This window comes from Lates calcarifer, linkage group LG4 (assembly GCF_001640805.2).
Source record: "Lates calcarifer isolate ASB-BC8 linkage group LG4, TLL_Latcal_v3, whole genome shotgun sequence".
NCBI classification, from domain to species: Eukaryota; Metazoa; Chordata; class Actinopteri; family Centropomidae; genus Lates; species Lates calcarifer.
In genome coordinates this window covers 300,592-319,622 of record NC_066836.1, presented here as the reverse complement: position 1 = coordinate 319,622, position 19,031 = coordinate 300,592, and the positions used below count along the sequence as shown (strand labels likewise).

At 46.5% G+C, this 19,031-nt stretch overlaps 3 protein-coding genes across 4 annotated transcripts; 2 read left to right on the top strand and 1 right to left on the bottom strand.

Annotated features, from left to right (window-relative positions):
- Positions 1 to 2,719: 2,719 nt before the first annotated feature.
- Positions 2,720 to 6,287, bottom strand: ccr9a (chemokine (C-C motif) receptor 9a). Its single transcript, XM_018679077.2, has 3 exons — positions 6,117 to 6,287; positions 5,280 to 5,349; positions 2,720 to 5,063 (listed from the first exon to the last, which is right to left on the bottom strand). The coding sequence occupies exons 2-3, from the start codon at positions 5,325 to 5,327 to the stop codon at positions 3,975 to 3,977; spliced, it is 1,137 nt and encodes a 378-aa protein (XP_018534593.1). The 5' UTR covers positions 5,328 to 5,349; positions 6,117 to 6,287; the 3' UTR covers positions 2,720 to 3,974.
- Positions 6,288 to 9,631: 3,344 nt separating this feature from the next.
- On the top strand, positions 9,632 to 14,169 carry si:dkey-154p10.3 (zinc finger protein 2). The gene is made up of 9 exons (XM_051069744.1): positions 9,632 to 9,865; positions 10,557 to 10,626; positions 11,278 to 11,669; positions 12,099 to 12,465; positions 12,545 to 12,605; positions 12,813 to 12,944; positions 13,043 to 13,176; positions 13,278 to 13,401; positions 13,504 to 14,169. Exons 1-9 carry the CDS (start codon positions 9,632 to 9,634, stop codon positions 13,655 to 13,657), a joined length of 1,668 nt encoding a protein of 555 aa, XP_050925701.1. The 3' UTR covers positions 13,658 to 14,169.
- A 131-nt stretch (positions 14,170 to 14,300) lies between these two features.
- opn4.1 (opsin 4.1) lies at positions 14,301 to 19,013 on the top strand. 2 transcript variants are annotated; one of them, XM_051069774.1, is made up of 3 exons: positions 14,301 to 15,073; positions 15,383 to 15,491; positions 15,665 to 19,013. In XM_051069774.1, the coding sequence occupies exon 3, from the start codon at positions 16,953 to 16,955 to the stop codon at positions 18,426 to 18,428; it is 1,476 nt and encodes a 491-aa protein (XP_050925731.1). In that variant the 5' UTR covers positions 14,301 to 15,073; positions 15,383 to 15,491; positions 15,665 to 16,952; the 3' UTR covers positions 18,429 to 19,013. The 2 variants fall into 2 exon arrangements, with proteins under 2 accessions (XP_050925731.1, XP_050925730.1); XM_051069773.1 differs by having other exon boundaries at positions 15,599 to 19,013.
- Positions 19,014 to 19,031: the final 18 nt, after the last annotated feature.

Genomic DNA, 19,031 nt, shown 5'->3' with positions numbered 1-19,031 from the left:
GGACCGGTCCTGATGAGGACCACACTGTGACGTCAGGTCCTCACAGAGATAGTCACAGTGACTCTGCTGTTGTTTGTTTATTAAAGTTTTGTTGATGCGACAACAGAAACAGTTGCCTGACGTCACCATGACAACAGGCCGTTCCCTTGTCGTTCCTCTAAGCATTGGTGGAAATCCCTCAGCTCAGGTTTTCTGTCACACACTCAACTCGTTCTGTCAATCTCAGCAGGAAGTGGTTCAGGTTGCAGCAGCAGCGAGTTTCAGTCTCATCTGAACCGTGAAGAACAAAAACTCTGTTCTGCAGATTCACCAGAACTGTTACTGTGTGATGCAGAGTTTAACCTCTGTCAGCAGCTCTGTGTTCATGATTTAATTAAATCTGACTTTAATTCCTTTAAATGGTCTTTTGACCTTTGACTTCATTTAAACTCAACATTTAATTAAGTTTGAACTTTGACAGAAACTCGAACATTTGACAAACACAGAAAACAACTTCTAAAATTTATTAAAGTTATTTTAAACAAACTGTGAACAGATCAGATCACTAAGTTAACATTGCTAACAGTGACTATAACGTGTTGACTGTAATCCAAGTATCTGAGAAATGATCACATATGTTCTGTGTCCTTCCATCTCATATTACAGATGAAGAATCCAGAGAACATGTGACCAGTCTCTCTGTCTTTGTTGGTTTGACATTGTGTCGTTAGAGTCTCTTTAAATTCCTCTAAACCCACTGAATTAACGTGCGCTCTTCATCTGAGAGATACGGTGCACGCCCCTTTAATCAACACGCACTAACTCTGATTAAGTTAACACCGACTCAACTGGCCCACATCTGAACCACCGTCGTAGCGTTTAACACAGATCGAGGCAGTCAGGGTTTGTCAACCCCGACTTTACCTGAGAACCTGAGTTAAACCAGAGGAGGTTCAACTCTCTTCGTAGTACAGGCCTCTGGTGTGTTGTTGTCGTCACATGACACCTGCCGTCTCCTCTTTCCTCTTAATCAGTAGGTGAAAGTCCCACTGTGATTCCCCAACAGCAAACACAGCAGTTACAAAGAAAAGAGGGAGAGGGGGGAGAGGGGGGAGTTCAGCAGCTGCCATCCAATCTGATTTACACCCCCCCCCCCAGTTTCCTGTTCCTGTCTCCTCTGTGACAACATCTGAATGGTAAACACCTGGATTTACTGTGTGTGTCTGTTGTGTTGTTGTAGTGTCATCTCCAGTTTCACTTCTGCTTCTGTCACATTTTGTTTTTCACTGTTTTTGTTCTGATCACATCGACTCATGACAAGCACACGCACATGCACACAGACGACAACAACACACACAGAAACACAGACAGATATAAAGACAACTTCTTCTTTTTCTTTCTGCTGAATCACAATTTACAACTGGAATAAACCTGATAAACCAGACAGAGGAGGAGTCTCTCTCTCTCTGTGTCTGTCTCTGTCTCTCTGTCTCTCTCTCTCTCTCTGTCTCTGTCTCTCTGTCTCTCTGTCTCTCTCTGTCTCTCTCTGTCTCTCTGTCTCTCTCTGTCTCTCTGTCTCTCTCTCTCTCTCTCTCTCTCTCTCTGTCTCTCTCTGTCTCTCTGTCTCTCTCTGTCTCTGTCTCTCTGTCTCTCTGTCTCTCTCTCTCTGTCTCTCTCTGTCTCTCTGTCTCTCTCTCTCTGTCTCTCTCTGTCGCTCTGTCTCTCTCTCTCTCTCTCTGTCTCTCTGTCTCTCTCTGTCTCTGTCTCTCTGTCTCTCTCTCTCTGTCTCTCTCTGTCGCTCTGTCTCTCTCTCTCTGTCTCTGTCTCTCTGTCTCTCTCTCTTGTATTGAACAGTTATGACGTCAGTGACGATGTTTAAATCAGGAAACTGACATTTCAGATTCTTTTTGTTTCTCTGCACCTCGAGAATGAAAACAGAAGAAAAACAGATCTGACCTTTTCCTCTGGAGGGTGAAGTAATCAGATACTTCTGTATTTGAGTAAAAGTACTGAAACCTTTAATCCGTTCATTCACTGAACAACAAAAAAACATGAATGTTGAATAAAACATGTAAACATGCTGTTAGCTAGCTTGTATTTAGCATCTCTGATTCAGCAGCTATTGGTCACAGATCAGATATATTGATTAGTGTGATCCAGTCTGTGTGCTCAGTTTACATTAAACCTGCTTATTTTAACCAACATGAGGCTGCAACAGGTTTTTATTCAACTACATTTAAGTTCTCTGCCACAGGCTAACCTGTGATTCATTCCTGTTTATTCTCATGGAAAGTTTCCAACTTTGAAAATTCATAGAACTTTGCATTTCTAATTATACTGCAGTACAAGTATGAAGTTGCATGAAAAGAAAACACTCAAGTGAAGTACAAGAACCTCATATTTGTATTTGTGTAAAAGTAGTTAAATCAGTGATAGAAAACAAACGTCTCAGGGATCAGCTTCTTCATGAAGAAAATTTCTTTGCAGACGATGTTTTGGTTTATTTATCTAATCAGGAGAAACTCAGACTGTCTTTGTCGTCTTTTCTCAAAACAAAAACAAAAAACGATCTGAATATAAAGAGTAAATGTTGGTTCAGTGTTTCTGTGGTTCCAGTTCATTTTACAGAACAAAGTGAGTGAAAACATCAACAGGATGAGAGGAGGAAGGATGTGAAGAAACAAGTGTGACTGTCTTTGATCAACTTCCTCCTGCTTTTCATGCTCAGACTCAAACTCTGCAGGTTTTACTCACACTTTAATGTTTATCAGAAACAAAAGTGACAATTTACTTCAGTCTGAATCACAGAAATGATACACGTAAATATATGCAACAAAAAAACATTCAGAAAACTATTTACATCAGAAAACATCCAGGAAAATAAATGTCCACATTAGCATCCTGCTGCTCCTTTTAGCATCTGTTAGCAGCACTGTTCAGTGGTGGATGACAATCATCAGTCTGACAGAGATAAATCTGAACAGTTTGGCTGCGTTTTATTAAACAAAGATCATTTATGCAACAGAAACGCAGCGTTGGCTCAGTCTAAGGCTCCTGTGATGCTTTTCCCGCTCAGGTAACAACAATACAGTGTGAGGAAAAAATGGGGTCATATGACCCAACACTCTCCAACAACAGCAGCTAAAAATCAAACATTCACATTTAATATACAGGCAAGTCCTGAGATAGTCCCGGAAACAGTCCTGGGAAAGTCCAAAAAAGTCCAGAGAAAGTCCTAAGTGAGCACTAGAAATAGTCCTGGGAAAGTCCTGAGAAAGTCCAGAGGATTGAAAGGGTTCCTGGGGTTCTGAAAAGACGTTATAAGATGTCAGGGTAATACATTCAAGGTCTTTTTGATTCCAAGTTAACAATCTTGTGGTTTGAATTTGTTAAAGTCTGATCTCTGTCAATGTCTCTGAACTGACACAACCAACATTTCAGAGGTTTCAAGAGTAGCTGAAGCTAAACTGAAGGAGTGATGAAGGAGTGATGAGGGAGTGATGAAGGAGTGATGGGGAGTGATGAAGTAGTGATGAAGGAGTGATGAGGGAGTGACGAAGGAGTAATGAGGGAGTGATGAAGGAGTGATGGGGAGTGATGAAGTAGTGATGAGGGAGTGATGAGGGAGTGATGAAGGAGTAATGAGGGAGTGATGAAGGAGTGATGGGGAGTGATGAAGGAGTGATGGGGAGTGATGAAGGAGTGATGAGGAGTGATGAAGGAGTGATGAAGGAGTGATGAGGGAGTGATGAAGTAGTGATGAAGGAGTGATGAGGGAGTGATGGGGAGTGATGAAGGAGTGATGAAGGAGTGATGGGGAGTGATGAAGGAGTGATGAAGGAGTGATGAGGGAGTGATGGGGAGTGATGAGGGAGTGATGAAGGAGTGATGAAGGAGTGATGGAAGTGATGAAGGAGTGATGGAGTGATGAAGGAGTGATGATGTGCTGTATTGTTTCTTGTCGCGGCTGCTGCAGCTCAAACAGGAAGTGCTCTTCACAGGGACAGGTGCTGTGACGTGTCGCTGTCGGACATCACAGACGCCCGGGTTGAGCTCAGTGGACTCCTGCTGCTCTTGCTCAGCTGACCCTTGGTGGTCGCCGGCTGCCAACCGCAGCAGCTGAAGCAGCACTGCAGCAGCTGCAGAACATCTTTGCGGAATCGCACGCCAACAAAGGCATAGAGGAAGGGGTTGAGGCAGGCGTGCATGTAAGCCAAACTCTTCAACACCTGTCCCACCATGTCGAAGCGCTTCACCTCGTCGCAGTCCGTCATGGTCATGTTGGATGCCTGCGCTGCCTCCATCACAAGCACGCCATTGTAGGGCAGCTGCGAAACAATGAACACTACCACCACCACCAGGATGACACGCATGGCCTTGTGCTTCTGGAAGTTTCGGGTCTTGAGCAGCGTGACAATGATGACACTGTAGCAGAACGCCATGATGATGAAGGGCAGGCAGAAGCCCATGCTCACCTGCAGGGACAGCACCAGGATCTTGGTGCGGTTGCCCATGTGAGCAGGGAACACCATCCTGCAGTACTGCTGCGAGTCCACCTCCGCCGTGGTGGCGAACACAAGCTCGGGCGTGGCGAGCAGCAGCGCCAGCAGCCAGACCACCAGGCACACCAGCCGGCTGCAGCGGCGCCTCTCCATCTGTGAGTTTTGGGCCTTGGTGGTCTGCACGATGACGACGTAGCGGTCGACGCTGATGCAGGTGAGCAGCATCATGCTGCTGAACAGGTTCACCTTGTAGAGGGCAGAGTTCAGCTTGCACAGGGCGGAGCCAAAGCGCCAGCCGTGTGATGCCTCGGCCGCCCACAGAGGCAGCGTGACCAGGAACAGCAGGTCGGCCACCGCCAGGTTCAGCAGGTACACGTCCGACATGGTCTTCAGCCGCCGCCGGAAGTTTAGGTAGATCCACACCACGGCCATGTTCCCAGCTCCACCCACCAAGGCGATGATCCAGAAGAGTGGCGGCTCATACCGGCCCCTGAACTCCCGCACCGACGCCCGGTCACACATCAGGCTGTCGTAGTCTTCATAGTCCTCAGTGGTGGAGAAGGGGCTGACAGAGAAGGGATCCTGAAAGGTAGAAACCACACACTTGAACACCTGAACACACCTGAACACACCTGCTGCAGGTCTGTTGTCCAGATGTTTTTAATGAGCCACAGTTTAGATAAAACTGAAGATCAGATGTCCTCACAGAGACTGGCCTCAGAGTAATTCATCAATTGAGAAAATAATGAAAGGATCAAATTGATCAGTAACTGATAATCAATAATGCTTGGTTGTTACCTCGGTGGTGAACGCTGTAATGTTCATGATGTCATCCATGGAGGTCATAATGATGAGGTCATTCAGTGACCTGGACAAAAAACAAACAAAAAATAAACATCAAACAAACAACAGATTTTCCTCTCCCTCCTCCCTCCTCCCTGCTGCCGTTGGTCTGACTCATGTCTGTCTCTGTGTTGCATCACCCCGCCCCCCCGTTGTTTTTATTGTTTTTACTTTCACTGAAGTAAAAGTATAAAAGTATTTCTACTACGCGTTTCAGTACTCTGCTGAGCTCAGTTGTCTCTTCTTCACTGTGTTAAAGGTTTTCAGCTGATTTTCAAATTAATCAATAAATCAATAGTTTAATAATTTAATCTATAAACTGTAACAGAACTCTTTTTACTGAGATAACTTCATATTTTTATTGCTGAGTAAATACTTTATACTGCACTGATTTACAGATCATTGAAACATGAATCAATCAATAAAGCATGTTTTATTACAGATTACTCTGCAGCAGTAACAGATTACTCCGCAGCTTCAGCTGCTGTAACGTTAAACTGATAAACGCATCAGTAATCCAGTAACATTATCCTGCAGTACTTTTACCTTTGGTACTTTCAGTGTACTCTGATATTACAAACCAGTAACTAGATAAAGTATTGATCCTGTGTGATCAGAAACAGACAGAGAGCTGCGATCAGATTAAATGATCTCAGTTGTTGTGTTCAGGATCGTGAGGTGAGGAGTTTCTGCAGCGTGGGAAAAAGTCTAACGTTTAAACGTGTTGATGAGACTCTGTTTGCGACACGTTCACAAACCTCAGTTTAACTCAAAGAGAAGAAAGAGACTTACGGTCGTTGTGTCGTCGTCTCAGCTGCGTCTCCGTCTGAAGCTTCGTCAAGTCTGAGTCCGTTAAACCACAGAAACACCACGAGTCAAAGCAGAAGTTAGAGACAGGGAGGAGCACGTCCAACAGCACCACCCACCACCACCCTGTCTGTAACTCTGACACAGCTCTTACTGTGAAAAGGCCTGAATGAACACATGAAGGAGATGTTAAGGCTCCATGACTTTCACCTGAGTGACAAGTTTAAGATTTTCTGGACAAATGAGTGGAAACACTCAGGGCCACGTTCAGGAGAGTCTCAGATTTTACCTTCCTGCTTCTCCATTCAACACCTGCTGCTAGAATGAGTTTTACTACTGTTACCACGGTAACATGAGTCGGGTACACCGTGTACTGAGTCTGAAACCACAGACTGACAGGCTCATACACACACAATACACACTTTATACACACAACTGTTCACACCTCCACAACCACACTGATAATTTAACTGATAAAAGGAAAAGTCTTTAACAGTCAGAGGAAAAGTCTTCACAAAACAACTCACAGTCAGCACACGGACTGACCGCTGCTCCATCCGTACTAGTACTACTAGTAGTATCAGTAGTAGTAGTAGTAGTAGTAGTAATATCAGTAGTAATAGTAGTAGTAGTAGTAGTAATATCAGTTAGTAGTATAGTAGTATAGTAGTAGTAGTAGTAATATCAGTAGTAGTAATATCAGTTGTAGTAGTAGTAGTAGTAATATCAGTAGTAATATCAGTAGTAGTAGTAGTAGTAGTAATATCAGTAGTAATAGTAGTAGTAGTAGTAGTAGTAATATCAGTAGTAATAGTAGTAGTAGTAGTAGTAGTAATATCAGTAGTAATAGTAGTAGTAGTAGTAGTAATATCAGTAGTAATAGTAGTAATAGTAGTAGTAATATCAGTTGTAGTAGTAGTAGTAGTAATATCAGTAGTAATAGTAGTAGTAGTAGTAGTAATATCAGTTGTAGTAGTAGTAGTAATATCAGTAGTAATAGTAGTAGTAATATCAGTTGTAGTAGTAGTAGTAGTAGTAATATCAGTTGTAGTAGTAGTAGTAGTAATATCAGTAGTACTAGTAGTAGTAGTAGTAGTAATATCAGTAGTAATAGTAGTAGTAGTAGTAGTAGTAATATCAGTTGTAGTAGTAGTAGTAGTAATATCAGTAGTAGTAGTAGTAGTAGTAGTAGTAGTAGTAGTAGTAATATCAGTAGTAATAGTAGTAGTAGTAGTAGTAATATCAGTAGTAATAGTAGTAATAGTAGTAGTAATATCAGTTGTAGTAGTAGTAGTAGTAATATCAGTAGTAATAGTAGTAGTAGTAGTAGTAATATCAGTTGTAGTAGTAGTAGTAATATCAGTAGTAATAGTAGTAGTAATATCAGTTGTAGTAGTAGTAGTAGTAGTAGTAGTAATATCAGTTGTAGTAGTAGTAGTAGTAATATCAGTAGTAGTAGTAGTAATATCAGTTGTAGTAGTAATATCAGTAGTAGTAGTAGTAGTAATATCAGTTGTAGTAGTAGTAGTAGTAGTAATATCAGTTGTAGTAGTAGTAGTAGTAGTAATATCAGTTGTAGTAGTAGTAATATCAGTTGTAGTAGTAGTAGTAGTAATATCAGTTGTAGTAGTAGTAGTAGTAGTAGTAGTAATATCAATTGTAGTAGTAGTAGTAGTAGTAATATCAGTTGTAGTAGTAGTAGTAATATCAGTAGTAATAGTAGTAGTAATATCAGTAGTAGTAGTAGTAGTAGTAATATCAGTTGTAGTAGTAGTAGTAGTAATATCAGTAGTAGTAGTAGTAGTAGTAATATCAGTTGTAGTAGTAGTAGTAGTAGTAATATCAGTTGTAGTAGTAGTAGTAGTAATATCAGTTGTAGTAGTAGTAGTAGTAGTAGAGGTGAGGTGTGTGGTCGTTGTGTCTGAACACTGCGTCCTCTTTTCTGTTTACCTGGTTTTGTTCACTTCCTGTTGAACAATGACACACACATGTTTGTATTTCTATCTTTATGAGGACCCTCATTCACATGATGCACTGCCCAGCCGTGACCCCTGACCCCTAACCTGGCCCCGTGACCCCTGACCTGACCCCTGACCTCCGAAGAGCAGATGTCCTCACAGAAACTGACGTATAGTGGTTATGAGGACTCTGAATCACTCAGACTGACCTCAGTGTAAACCACTGACACCAGCTCTGACCTTAAAGTCCACAGTCACACTGCCTCAGTGCTGGATGATACTGCATGATACTGTGGCACTGCAGTAATGTAGTATCATGCAGTAGTAGATGCAGTAAATGTACCTACAGTTGTTAATCTGAGGTCAGTTCACTGAGCAACACACAACAGATCTATACTTTTACTGCAGTCAGAGTCTGAATGCAGTATTTCTACAGTGTACTGGTAATACTTTTACTCTGAGCAGTATCCTGGTATTTATCATCCCTGAAGATTGAAAAACACTTTGTCCTTATTTCAGGTTAAAACCAGAGTGTGTGTGTGTGTGTGTGTGTGGTCACAGCTTGTCATGCAACACTGCGTGGTGGTGAACACGCTGTCACGCCATGCGGCTGATTCCTGTTTCGATGACGTCTCTCTCTCTCACACATTCACACACTTCCTGTCTCAGGAAAAAACAGCCTGGTCATGTGACCTGTTTCCTCTTCACTCGCTTCTTCTGTTGTCGAACACAAACACTGAGATGCTGGTTGCCGTGGTTACCACATCCTCCTAACAGGTGCGTCCGTTATCATTGTGGACTGTGACTATAGTATCTGATGTGGCCATAGGGGGGAGTCAGTATTGATCAGTATTGATCAGTATTGATCAGTGCTGTAGTAGGTGGAGCAGGGCAGCAGGGGGCAGCAGAGTCATTTCACAGTGGAAAAGATAAAATTGACATTAATAGAGACAGAGGACAAATGTCCTGAAAAATAAACTCTCCCCTCCTCTGTCCTCTCCTCCTGTCTTCTCCTCCTCCTCTCCTCCTCCCTCCTTGACCCCAACCAGTTCGCCTACAGAACGAACCGGTCCACAGAGGACGCCACCGCTCTAACACTCCACAGGGCGCTGAGTCACCTGGAAAACCGAAAGATCTACATGAGGATGCTCTTTGTGGATTACAGCTCAGTGTTCATCCTGGACATTTTAGTCAAACTGCTCCAACTACAGATCCCTCTCCCCACCTGCATCTGGATCAAACACTTCCTCACACACCGCCCACAATTTGTCAGACTCGGCCCTCACCTCTCCTCCACACTCACACTCAGCACTGGCTCCCCTCAGGGCTGTGTGCTGAGCCCCCTGCTGTACGCCCTGTAAACCTATGACTGCACTCCAACACACCCAACCAACACCATCATCAAGTATGCAGATGATACCACCGTGGTTGGGCTCATCTCTGATGGAGATGAGGCAGTATACAGGGCTGAGGTAGAGGAACTGTCCCTCTGGTGCTCAGCTAACACTGACACTGAACGTCCAGAAAACTAAAGAACTCATCATGGACTTCAGAAAGGACAGACAAGACCACACCCCCCTCCTCATAAATGGAGAATGTGTGGAAACTGTCACCACCTTCAGGTTCCTGGGCACCCACATCTCAGCCGATCTCTCCTGGACCCACAACACCAAGGCTCTAGTGAAGAAGGCTCAGCAGCGGCTGTATTTCCTGCGTGTCCTCAGGAAAACCAATCTGGACAAGAAGCTGCTGCTGGCCCTCTACCACTCCTGGAGAGTGTACTGACACACTGTCTGAGTGTGTGGTACAGGCTCTACAGCTGAGGACAGGAAGGCTGTGCAGAGGGTCATCAACACCGCCCAAAAAATCAGCGGCTGCCCTCTGCCCTCCCTGGATGACATATCCAGAACCTGCTGCCTCAAGAAAACCAGGACTATCACAGGAGACCCCTCACACCCCGCCCACCACCTGTTTGACCTGCTGCCCTCAGGATGGCGCTTCAGGTCAATCAAGTCCCACACCACCAGACACCAACAGCTTCTTCCCCTGGACCGAAAACAAACACTGACCATACCCCACCATACCCCCCACCCGCTCCCCTCACCCCACCAACACCACACCTCACACACACACACACACATACACAGCCAAGGACACTATCCATCACCCGCACCTTAAAGTGTCCTAGACTCTTAGCACAATCGTGTGCTATTGTGTGTATGCAGATTCTATTTAAAAGAGACATTGTAAATTTTTGTAATTTTGTAATTCTTGTATTCTGCTGTAATCTCTTGTATTATATTGTATAGGTCTTGTATATTGTGTACATTTTCATATTTCTATTTGTATTTAAGTCTTTTCTATAGTGCATAGTCTGTCTTCATGGAGCACCCACAATTTCATTGTACTTAACTACAATGACAATAAAGCCTATTCTATTCTATTTTCCTCTCCTCTCCTCCTGCAGGTGGCGCTGGAGTGTGGTCCTGTTTTCGCCTGTTTCCGGTCAGACCGTAGAAGAAGACGCAGCAGCGGAAGTAAAGTAGAGTAGAGTAGAGTTTGAGCAGCAGGTGAGTTTCAGCGGAACATCAAACCTCTTCAGGTGAAATATGATGAAATGTGTGGCGTGCTCAGGTGTCAGACTGAAGCTGTGGGTGTACAGTTAGCTCCTGTTCGGTTCATTAAACCCGAAGCTTCAACACAAACTCTTATTAGCTGCTGCTAACACCGTTAGCATCGACTCTGCTCGGTTTATAAATTCACTAATTGTCTGTTAAAGTCCGTTAAAGCCGCAGCCGTTAGTGTTCGTTAACATTAGTTCAGTCCGTTTCTATTTTTAGTTTTTCTGAAGTTGTTACTGAAGCTGTTTTCTGTTTGATGACCTGTTAATGAGCTGTAGAACATGACACTGTTTAATAAGAAATAATATTTATTGAGTATTTTGGTGAAGTTTTATTTTGACAGGGTGCTGATATTTATGCCAATAAATTATTGATCAGATCAATCAGCTCCACATTAAAACTGTTCAGATGTGTTTCTGTTTGTTGGACACCTGCTGGTGTCATAGGTCAGGTCTTCCACCTGTGTCCAATCAGAGGAGAGCGAGCTGATCCTCCTGCTGATGTCATGCTGAGGTGATGTCGTCGGTGAAGCAGAGGTACCGTGACATCAGCCCTGTGACTCTGCAGGTGATGGGCGGGGCTGTGAGCTCCAGTCTGTACTGTGGGGAGGTGGAGGGTCTGGTGGGGGGCTGGTGGAGTCCTTCCTGGTGGAGCTGTATCGCTGTAAACTCTGTCAGTTCACCTGTGGCCTTAAGGCCTCCATCAGCAGCCACCTGCTGCTCAGGCACCGCCCCCCCACCCTCTCCTACCTGGGGGGAGCCGACGAAGGGGGTGGGGCAGAGGGCGGAGAGGAGGCGGGCCTCCAGCGGGGGGTGTCGCTGTATCAGCTGGATCTGAACGGAGAGTCGAAGCAAAGTGATGAGGACGAATTCCTGCTCTACAACATGCTGGACAGCATGAGCCCGCCCACCTGTGACATCAGCACAGAGGGGGGGCTGCAGGTCGCACACACCTGTGAGGTGACGCACCTGACACGCACCAGACACACACCTGACACACACACACTGTTCATCTGAAGTTTATTTAAAGAAGAAAAACCACGGGGGGGGCACAGCTGTCTGTGTTCAGACAGGTAACAGCGTCTCCTCTTCCTGTCCTCAGGTCAGCACTCTGTTTGAGGAGGAGGAGGAGGAGGGTGCGGAGGAGGAGGACGAGGAGGAGGAGTCCTCTATCTTTCCACTGAAGGGGGGTTCAGTGGATCTGTCCTGTCCCATCGACCCCCCCTCCACCCAGGAGGAGATGGCTCAGTCCGCTCACCTCATGACTCTGGGACTGTGTCGTATCTCAGCCACCAGACCTCCTCCTCCTCTTCCTCCCCCTGCTGCCTCCCCCTGCCCCCTCCAACACCCTCCTCCCCCTGAAGACTCCCCTCGCCTGTCCTGGGCTGAGGGCTCGAGGCAGAGCAGGGCAGACGGTGGACAGACAAGGACGTCTCCCTCTGGCAGACGGAAGCTGCCGTGCTTCCTGTGTCTTGCGAAGCTGCCGTCGCGGCGGCTGCTGGACGTCCACGTCCGGTCGCACAGAGCTGCCGGCGGCTTCAGCTGCCTCGGCTGCAGCTGGACGACCGAGAGCTGGGAGGAGCTGGAGCCTCACTGGAGAAGTCACTGCAGGAGGAGAAGGAAAAGGAGGAGGGGGGGGAAGAGGAGAGGAAGAAGAAGAAGGCGGTGTTGAGCTGTCCAGTCTGTCAGAGGACGTTCAGGAACATCGCATCACGAAACGCTCATCAACAAACCCATCAACACTGTCGCTACTCAGGTCTGTACATCCTCACCCACAGCTGGGCAGTAATCAATAATCAATAACACTAACAGTGATAACGGTCTGATTCTCCCAGGCGGATGGAGAGGCCTGCCGATTGGACAAGCTGGAGGGAAGGAGGCAGAGCATACGGACAGGTAGACACCTGAAACAGTTTTATCAAGAAAAGGTTTTATTGTAAACTTTGTTTCTTTCAAAATAAACGTCTGACAGACCAAATTAATGTGATCAATAACTGAAACTGATCACAGGTGATCGAACATCAGGTCTGATCAAACTAAACATGTAAAAAACTTTGGTTTAATCAGCCAATCAGAGACCAGTATGTGTGTGTTGGTTCCCAGTCAGAGTTCACCGAGCGTTGCAGAGAAGAAGAAGAAGAAGGAGGTCAGGAGAAAGAACGGAGTCGAAGAGAAGGAGCACATGTCTGCAGAGACCAGAGACCAGACCGGGTTCTGCTGCTCGCTGTGTCACAGGTGACTACATTACCCACAATCCCTTACCCCTCTGGTTAGCAGGTGTCTCAGCAGAGGACAGATGAGGGCAGTTCAGCTGTGATGTATTTACTCTACAGGAAGTTCTCTTCTAAACTGACTCTGAGGCGTCACCTGGGCGTCCACGGAGGAGAGAAACCGTTCACCTGTCCTCAGTGCTCCTACAGCAGCAGACTGAAGGCCTCACTGCTGCAACACCTGAGGACTCACACAGGTAACACACACCTGGGGTCTCACACAGGTAACACACACCTGGGGACAGGTAACTCACCTGAGGTTGTGTGTCAAATGACTGTGTGTGCTGTGTGTTGACAGGTGAGAAACCGCACAGGTGTGCTGAGTGTCCGTATGCCTCCATAGATCGCAGCTCTCTGCTCAGACACAGCAGAACTCACAGTCAGGAGAAACCGTACAGGTGTCAGCACTGTGACTACAGCAGGTAACACACCTGACACACACACCTCCTTATCAACAGCTGTGGTTGTCATGGTGACTGTCGTTAGGGTGGTTGCCATAGTAATAGGTGGTGTCTCTCTGTCAGTATCCAGAAGAAGAGTTTGGACCTTCATGCTCGCCGTCACCACACAGGGGAGGCGTTTCCATGCCGACAGTGTGAGTATTCGAGTCCGGACCGCCAGCTGCTGCTCAGACACGTCCGCCGACACCACGCCCTCTCCCAGCACGCCGCTCTGTGACGTCACAGCCTACTGAACACTCTGATTGGACTGTTGAAGTAGAGTGAGTGATGACGTCACCACCAAATGTTTCTTATTTGTTTTAAATAAATCCTGAGACCGCATCAGGAATCTGGTCTGTTCTGGATCATCCCTCAGATCCTGGATCAGATTGGGATCTGGGGAGTTTGGAGTCTAGGTCAACACCTTGGACTCTTTGTCGTGTTCCTTGAGATATTTCTGAGCAGTGTGTAGAAGCCTAAATTCATTTTTGGTTAATTTATATGTGGTAACTTAAGTTCGTGTTTGTAGTAGTAAATTTGCTTATTTGTTTGCTAACATTTATGTATCAGGGGTGTGTGGTTTCCACATCAGTATTGCAGTCAGGCAACATGGAGTGGAGCCACACAGTTTTTTGACCTCACTATCTCTCTCGCTCACTGACTCACTCACTCTCGTTATTAATTTTGTTTTCTTATGGATAACTTTTGTAATGTAATTCTGATTTTTTTGAAGTAAAGAGCTGAAGCGAATCGAGAGAATCCTGTGGAGTTTTTTCTCTTCGATGATGTGCTTCAGGAGAGGTCATATAGAGCGTCAAGCTAAGGCTTCATTATTCAGGAATCAACACAGTGTTTGTGGTGTGGTTGTGGTTGTGGTTGGTGTGGCGCTCTGTCCTGCTGGGGGGGGGGGGGGGGGGTTCCCAGTCTGGTCAGTCTGGTCCTGCTGAGCTCCAGAAAGTGGATTAGAGCAGACCCCCAACAATCCTGTTCAATCCTGTTTAATCTCATTACACTGAACTGAGGGGGGGTTGGGGTCGAGGTATGTAGGTCGACCAATCAGCTGCCAGCTTCAGTTTCATTAAAGGAGCAGTCACTCACTCCTGGTTGTTTTAAATCATTAAAGTCCTTTAAAATCTCCTTAAATCATCTTTAATGTCCCTGAAAACACCTTTACTCTGAAAAACCCTTAAACAGCTCTTATTGTGAAAAGGCCTGAATGAACACGTGGTCTGGACAAATGGAAACATTAAATCAGAGCAGCAGTTGTAACAGGAAGTTATGTCACAAGTCAGAATCAATGATGACAGCTGATTGATCCTGTGATTATTGGGATTATGATCAGAAACGGTGACAACGACTGAAAAGCTGCTTTAACTTTTCAGTCCTGATGGAGAGAGAGAGGAGAGAGAGAGGGAGAGAGAGAGGGAGAGGGGGGGGGTGATTATGTCAGAAGAGCAGGTGATGATGTCACCCTGGGTGGTAGAGGTGGGGGTGGGGCTTCTCTCAGGTGAACAGTTCCAGGTGAGGGCGGAGCTTTCAAACGGCAGCTTCCTGCAGCTGAACAGGTCTGATGAAGACGTGGGTCAGATGATGAAGAGGCTGGTTGACGGTTTCCCTGACGACCGAGAGACGCTGTCCTGCAAACTGCTCTCAGGTCAGTTAAGTTGATTAAGCTCTAACGCTCTGACGGGCTGATGGGAAACAGAGTTTATCAGAGCTGCTGAAAACCTGAAAACTGAACCAACAGTAATGATTTTATAAAAACCATCGGCACAGAGCTTCAGGTTCTGTATGTGATGAGGTTCTTCTTCCTCCTGGACCAGAACTCCGAGGATCTGGTTTCACTTCAGGTCCGAACTGATCTGAGTTTGTAAATTTCTGTTTGTCTTCTGTTTTTAATTTCTGTTCTGGTTTGTCCTGTGTATCAGCTGATCATCATGATGACTTCCTGTTTCCTGTCCAGAGATCATGAGGTCTAATGGTTTCTGTCTGGCGAACACTGAGACCATCCTGTTTGACCTGACTCCGCCCACACAGGGTGTCACCCAATCAGATCACTCCACGAGCAGACGGTGAGCTGTCAATCAACCTATCAAACCATCTGATTGATCAAAGGCTGATTTCCTGTGAACAGCTGTGACCTCAGAGCAGATCCACTCACCCCCCCTTTCCCTCTCAGGGGGAGTGCTGTTCCTGCCGCTCTGTCATCCGTCCATCTCTCCTCATCTTCTTCGTGGTTTCACAGGGATGATGGGCAGGATAATGAAGAGGCGGAGCTTGAAACGCAGAACGGTCCAGCCCCCCTCCCCACACCTTCTGCCTGACATCTCACCTGCTGCTCACCTGGACGCAGGAGACCGACACCCTGGACGAGCTGTGAATAAAAACACAAACTTCAGAGTTCAATGACATCAGGAAGCTTGTTGTCACAGTGATGTTCCTCTCACCTTTCTGCTGATCGATCAATTGACAGATGGATCGATGGGATGGAAAGCTCTGATGGACTCCTGGTGCATTGTGGGAGGAAAAAGCAGCTGTCTGTGTGATTGAGGCCACAGTCGATATCTGCTGCTCCACATTCCAACAGTGAGGAAGACTACAACTGTTAGCCTAGCTTAGCACAAAGACTGGAAGCAGGGGGAAACCGTTAGCCTAGCTTAGCACAAAGACTGGAAGCAGGGAGAAACTGTTAGCCTAGCTGTCTGACCTACATGTTGAATGTTGGTAATTTATGTCGTATTTTTGTTTAAAAAAAAAAAAAAAAACTTCCACAGGAAATCAGCTGTTTTAAGTCGTCACCTTATGAACATTGAGTCTGATTTATTAAATGGTCTAAACCATGAGTTATACCTCAGTTTTACTGGACCATCGTGGCAACATTTTCTGCTTAGAAAAGGTTTTATCCATCTGCAGAAATTCTGCAGCCTGTTCTGTCCATTTAATCTGTGAAAAATCTGTATTTTTCTTTTAAATGCTGCAGAATTCTTACTGACTGCAAACAACACAGAAGAACAAACTTGACATTGTACATGTTCAGATGACCTGTTGAGCTTTGACTAAAAGACCCTGGAGGTTACAATAGAAAGTCTCTATTTTCTCTGTTTATACTTCTGCATGAGTTTTTTTTATGTTAGGTTGTCGTTAGAAACCACATGACCAGTAAAACAAAGGTTGACCCTGTTTTCACCAAAGTTCAACAGAGTTAAAAGCTTGTTAACCTCAGAGTGTTAATGATGATCCATATTAAACTGGAACAATCAGGTCACATCTGGTCCAGATGTTGATTTATTCTCTAAGCACAGAGAGTTAATGGATCAGCCTGAGGTCAAATCAATGATCCTCCGTCATCCATTGGTCTGATGATCAGGACTTAAAGAGCTGCAGAAGGACCGATGAGTGCACAGAGAGACAACTAACAGAACAGCAACAGGTGAAACCAGCCAGCATCCAGCCAGAACCATTTGACTTCCCACCGTTGTCCAGCTGACATTTAGCCGACAGTCATCTGACCTCCAGCTAACATCCAACTAGTGATGGGTCAGCGCCATCCGACCGGACCATCCTCGCTCTGCTCTGTGGGAGAAAACTGCTCCTCCCTCCTGACCAACCACCATCACCAAGTCAAGACATCGAAGCTGCTCTATCTGCCTGGCCATGTCCCCACACAGCCTACTCACCTGCAGCCTCACCTGTTCCCCACAGTGGACGTCCCTGACCATGCTCACTACATTATCGGCTCTGTTATCCTGTTGGTGGGGGTGACAGGCATGCTGGGAAATGCTCTGGTCATCTACGTGTTTTGCCGTAGTCGGACGCTACGGTCGCCCAGTAACCTGCTGGTGGTCAACCTGGCAGCCGCCGACTTCCTCATGTCTCTGACGCAGTCTCCAGTTTTCTTTGTGGCCAGTCTGCACCGTCGCTGGGTGTTCGGGGAGGTCGCCTGCGAGCTGTACGCCTTCTGCGGCGCTCTGTTCGGCATCACCTCCATGATGACGCTGACGGCCATTGCAGTGGACCGCTGCCTCGCCATCACACGGCCGCTGGCCCTGTTGGGAGGGGTGAGTCGTCAGCGGGTGTTGGCAGTGCTGGCGGGGGTGTGGTTTTACTCTCTGGGCTGGAGTCTGCCGCCATTCTTCGGGTGGAGTGCCTATGTCCCCGAGGGCCTGCAGACGTCTTGCAGCTGGGACTACATGAGCTTCACAGCCACTGTGCGTACCTACACCATCCTGCTGTTTGCCTTCGTCTTCTTCGTCCCGCTTGCCCTCATTGCCGGCTGTTACTTTGCCATCTTCCGGGCGGTGCGGAGGGCGGGGCAGGAGGTGGAGCAGCTGAGCTGTGGAGAGACCAACAAGGCGTACGAGCGTCTGCGCAGCGAGTGGCGGTTGGCTAAAGTGGCTTTGGGAGTGATCCTGCTGTTCATCGTGTCCTGGTCTCCATACTCTGCCGTCGCTCTGACCGCCACCGCTGGCTACGCTCACCTGCTGACTCCGTACATGAACTCAGTCCCTGCCATCATTGCCAAGGCCTCCGCCATCCACAACCCCATCATCTACGCCATCACCCACCCGAAGTACCGCGCTGCCATTGGCCGCCACATCCCGCTGCTGCGCACTGTGCTGCGGCTGCAGGAGAAGGACCTGCGCTCGTCTTTCAGCTCCAGTGGTGCTTCGTCTCGCCGAGCCACACTCACCAGTCAGAGCTCGCCGGGAGGTCGGCTTGGCCCTGGCGTCCGGACCAATGGCCGTTGGGGGAAGAGCAGTCTGTCCTCAGCGTCTGACAGCGAGTCCTGCTGGACGGAGAGCGAAGCCGACGGATCCAGTACCGGGTCAACAGCCCTCAACCGACAGGTGTTCACAGATGTTACCGCCGACACTAAGACGACGAGCTCCGCCCTGCTCAGCCAGAACAGGCGACACACAGCCGACACCACGTCACCTGCAGCTCCTGATGCTGAGTCACCTGATGGGGGCGCTGTCACAGAGGGTAAACCTCTGCTGCTTCCTCTGTGACACCTGGACAATAAACTGAAGATGAACAAAACAAACTTCGCAGGTTTTGATTGGACACATCACTTCAGGGGGCGGGGCCAGACTTTAACAGAGGTGACATCAGTGTTTTGCTCACTGTTGTCATTGCAGAAAAAGCTAATTTCTATGAATTTTCTGAAATTTAGTCTGAATGCTGAGGCTCAGTTGAGATGGCCATTATTGATTGGTTATTGATTTGATTGATCAGCTGACTGACTTTGACTGGAACAGAAGAAGTTTGATTTGTTCAGTTCAAACTCTCACAACTTTATTTCATTGTTTAGATGTTTTTCCCAGTTTCATACAGGATTAGCGTTTTTATCTCACATCCTTATCTCCTACATTCCTTCCTTACCTCCTTGTTTCCTCTCTCCTTACCTTTATTATTACTTCCCTCCCTCCGTCCTTTCCTATCTGTCAGTTGTTGTTATCTGTTCACCTGTCAGTCAGCTGATAGTGTTTTATTTTTTATTGTTGTTGAACAGTCTCAGTAGACACACTGTGGTTGTTAATGTAAAGCTGTTGTCAATAAAGCTTCAGTGGATTGAATGTTAATCCTTCAGATTAGCAGTGTGTCTGTTAGTG

Coding starts and splice junctions, on each gene's coding strand:
- ccr9a (XM_018679077.2), bottom strand. CDS start 5,327: ATGACCTCCATGGATGACATCATGAACATTACAGCGTTCACCACCGAG. Junction 5,064..5,279: donor TTACAGCGTTCACCACCGAG/GTAACAACCAAG, acceptor TCTACCTTTCAG/GATCCCTTCTCTGTCAGCCC.
- si:dkey-154p10.3 (XM_051069744.1), top strand. CDS start 9,632: ATGGACTTCAGAAAGGACAGACAAGACCACACCCCCCTCCTCATAAAT. Junction 12,466..12,544: donor TCAACACTGTCGCTACTCAG/GTCTGTACATCC, acceptor TGATTCTCCCAG/GCGGATGGAGAGGCCTGCCG. Junction 13,402..13,503: donor CAGCACTGTGACTACAGCAG/GTAACACACCTG, acceptor TCTCTCTGTCAG/TATCCAGAAGAAGAGTTTGG.
- opn4.1 (XM_051069774.1), top strand. CDS start 16,953: ATGGGTCAGCGCCATCCGACCGGACCATCCTCGCTCTGCTCTGTGGGA.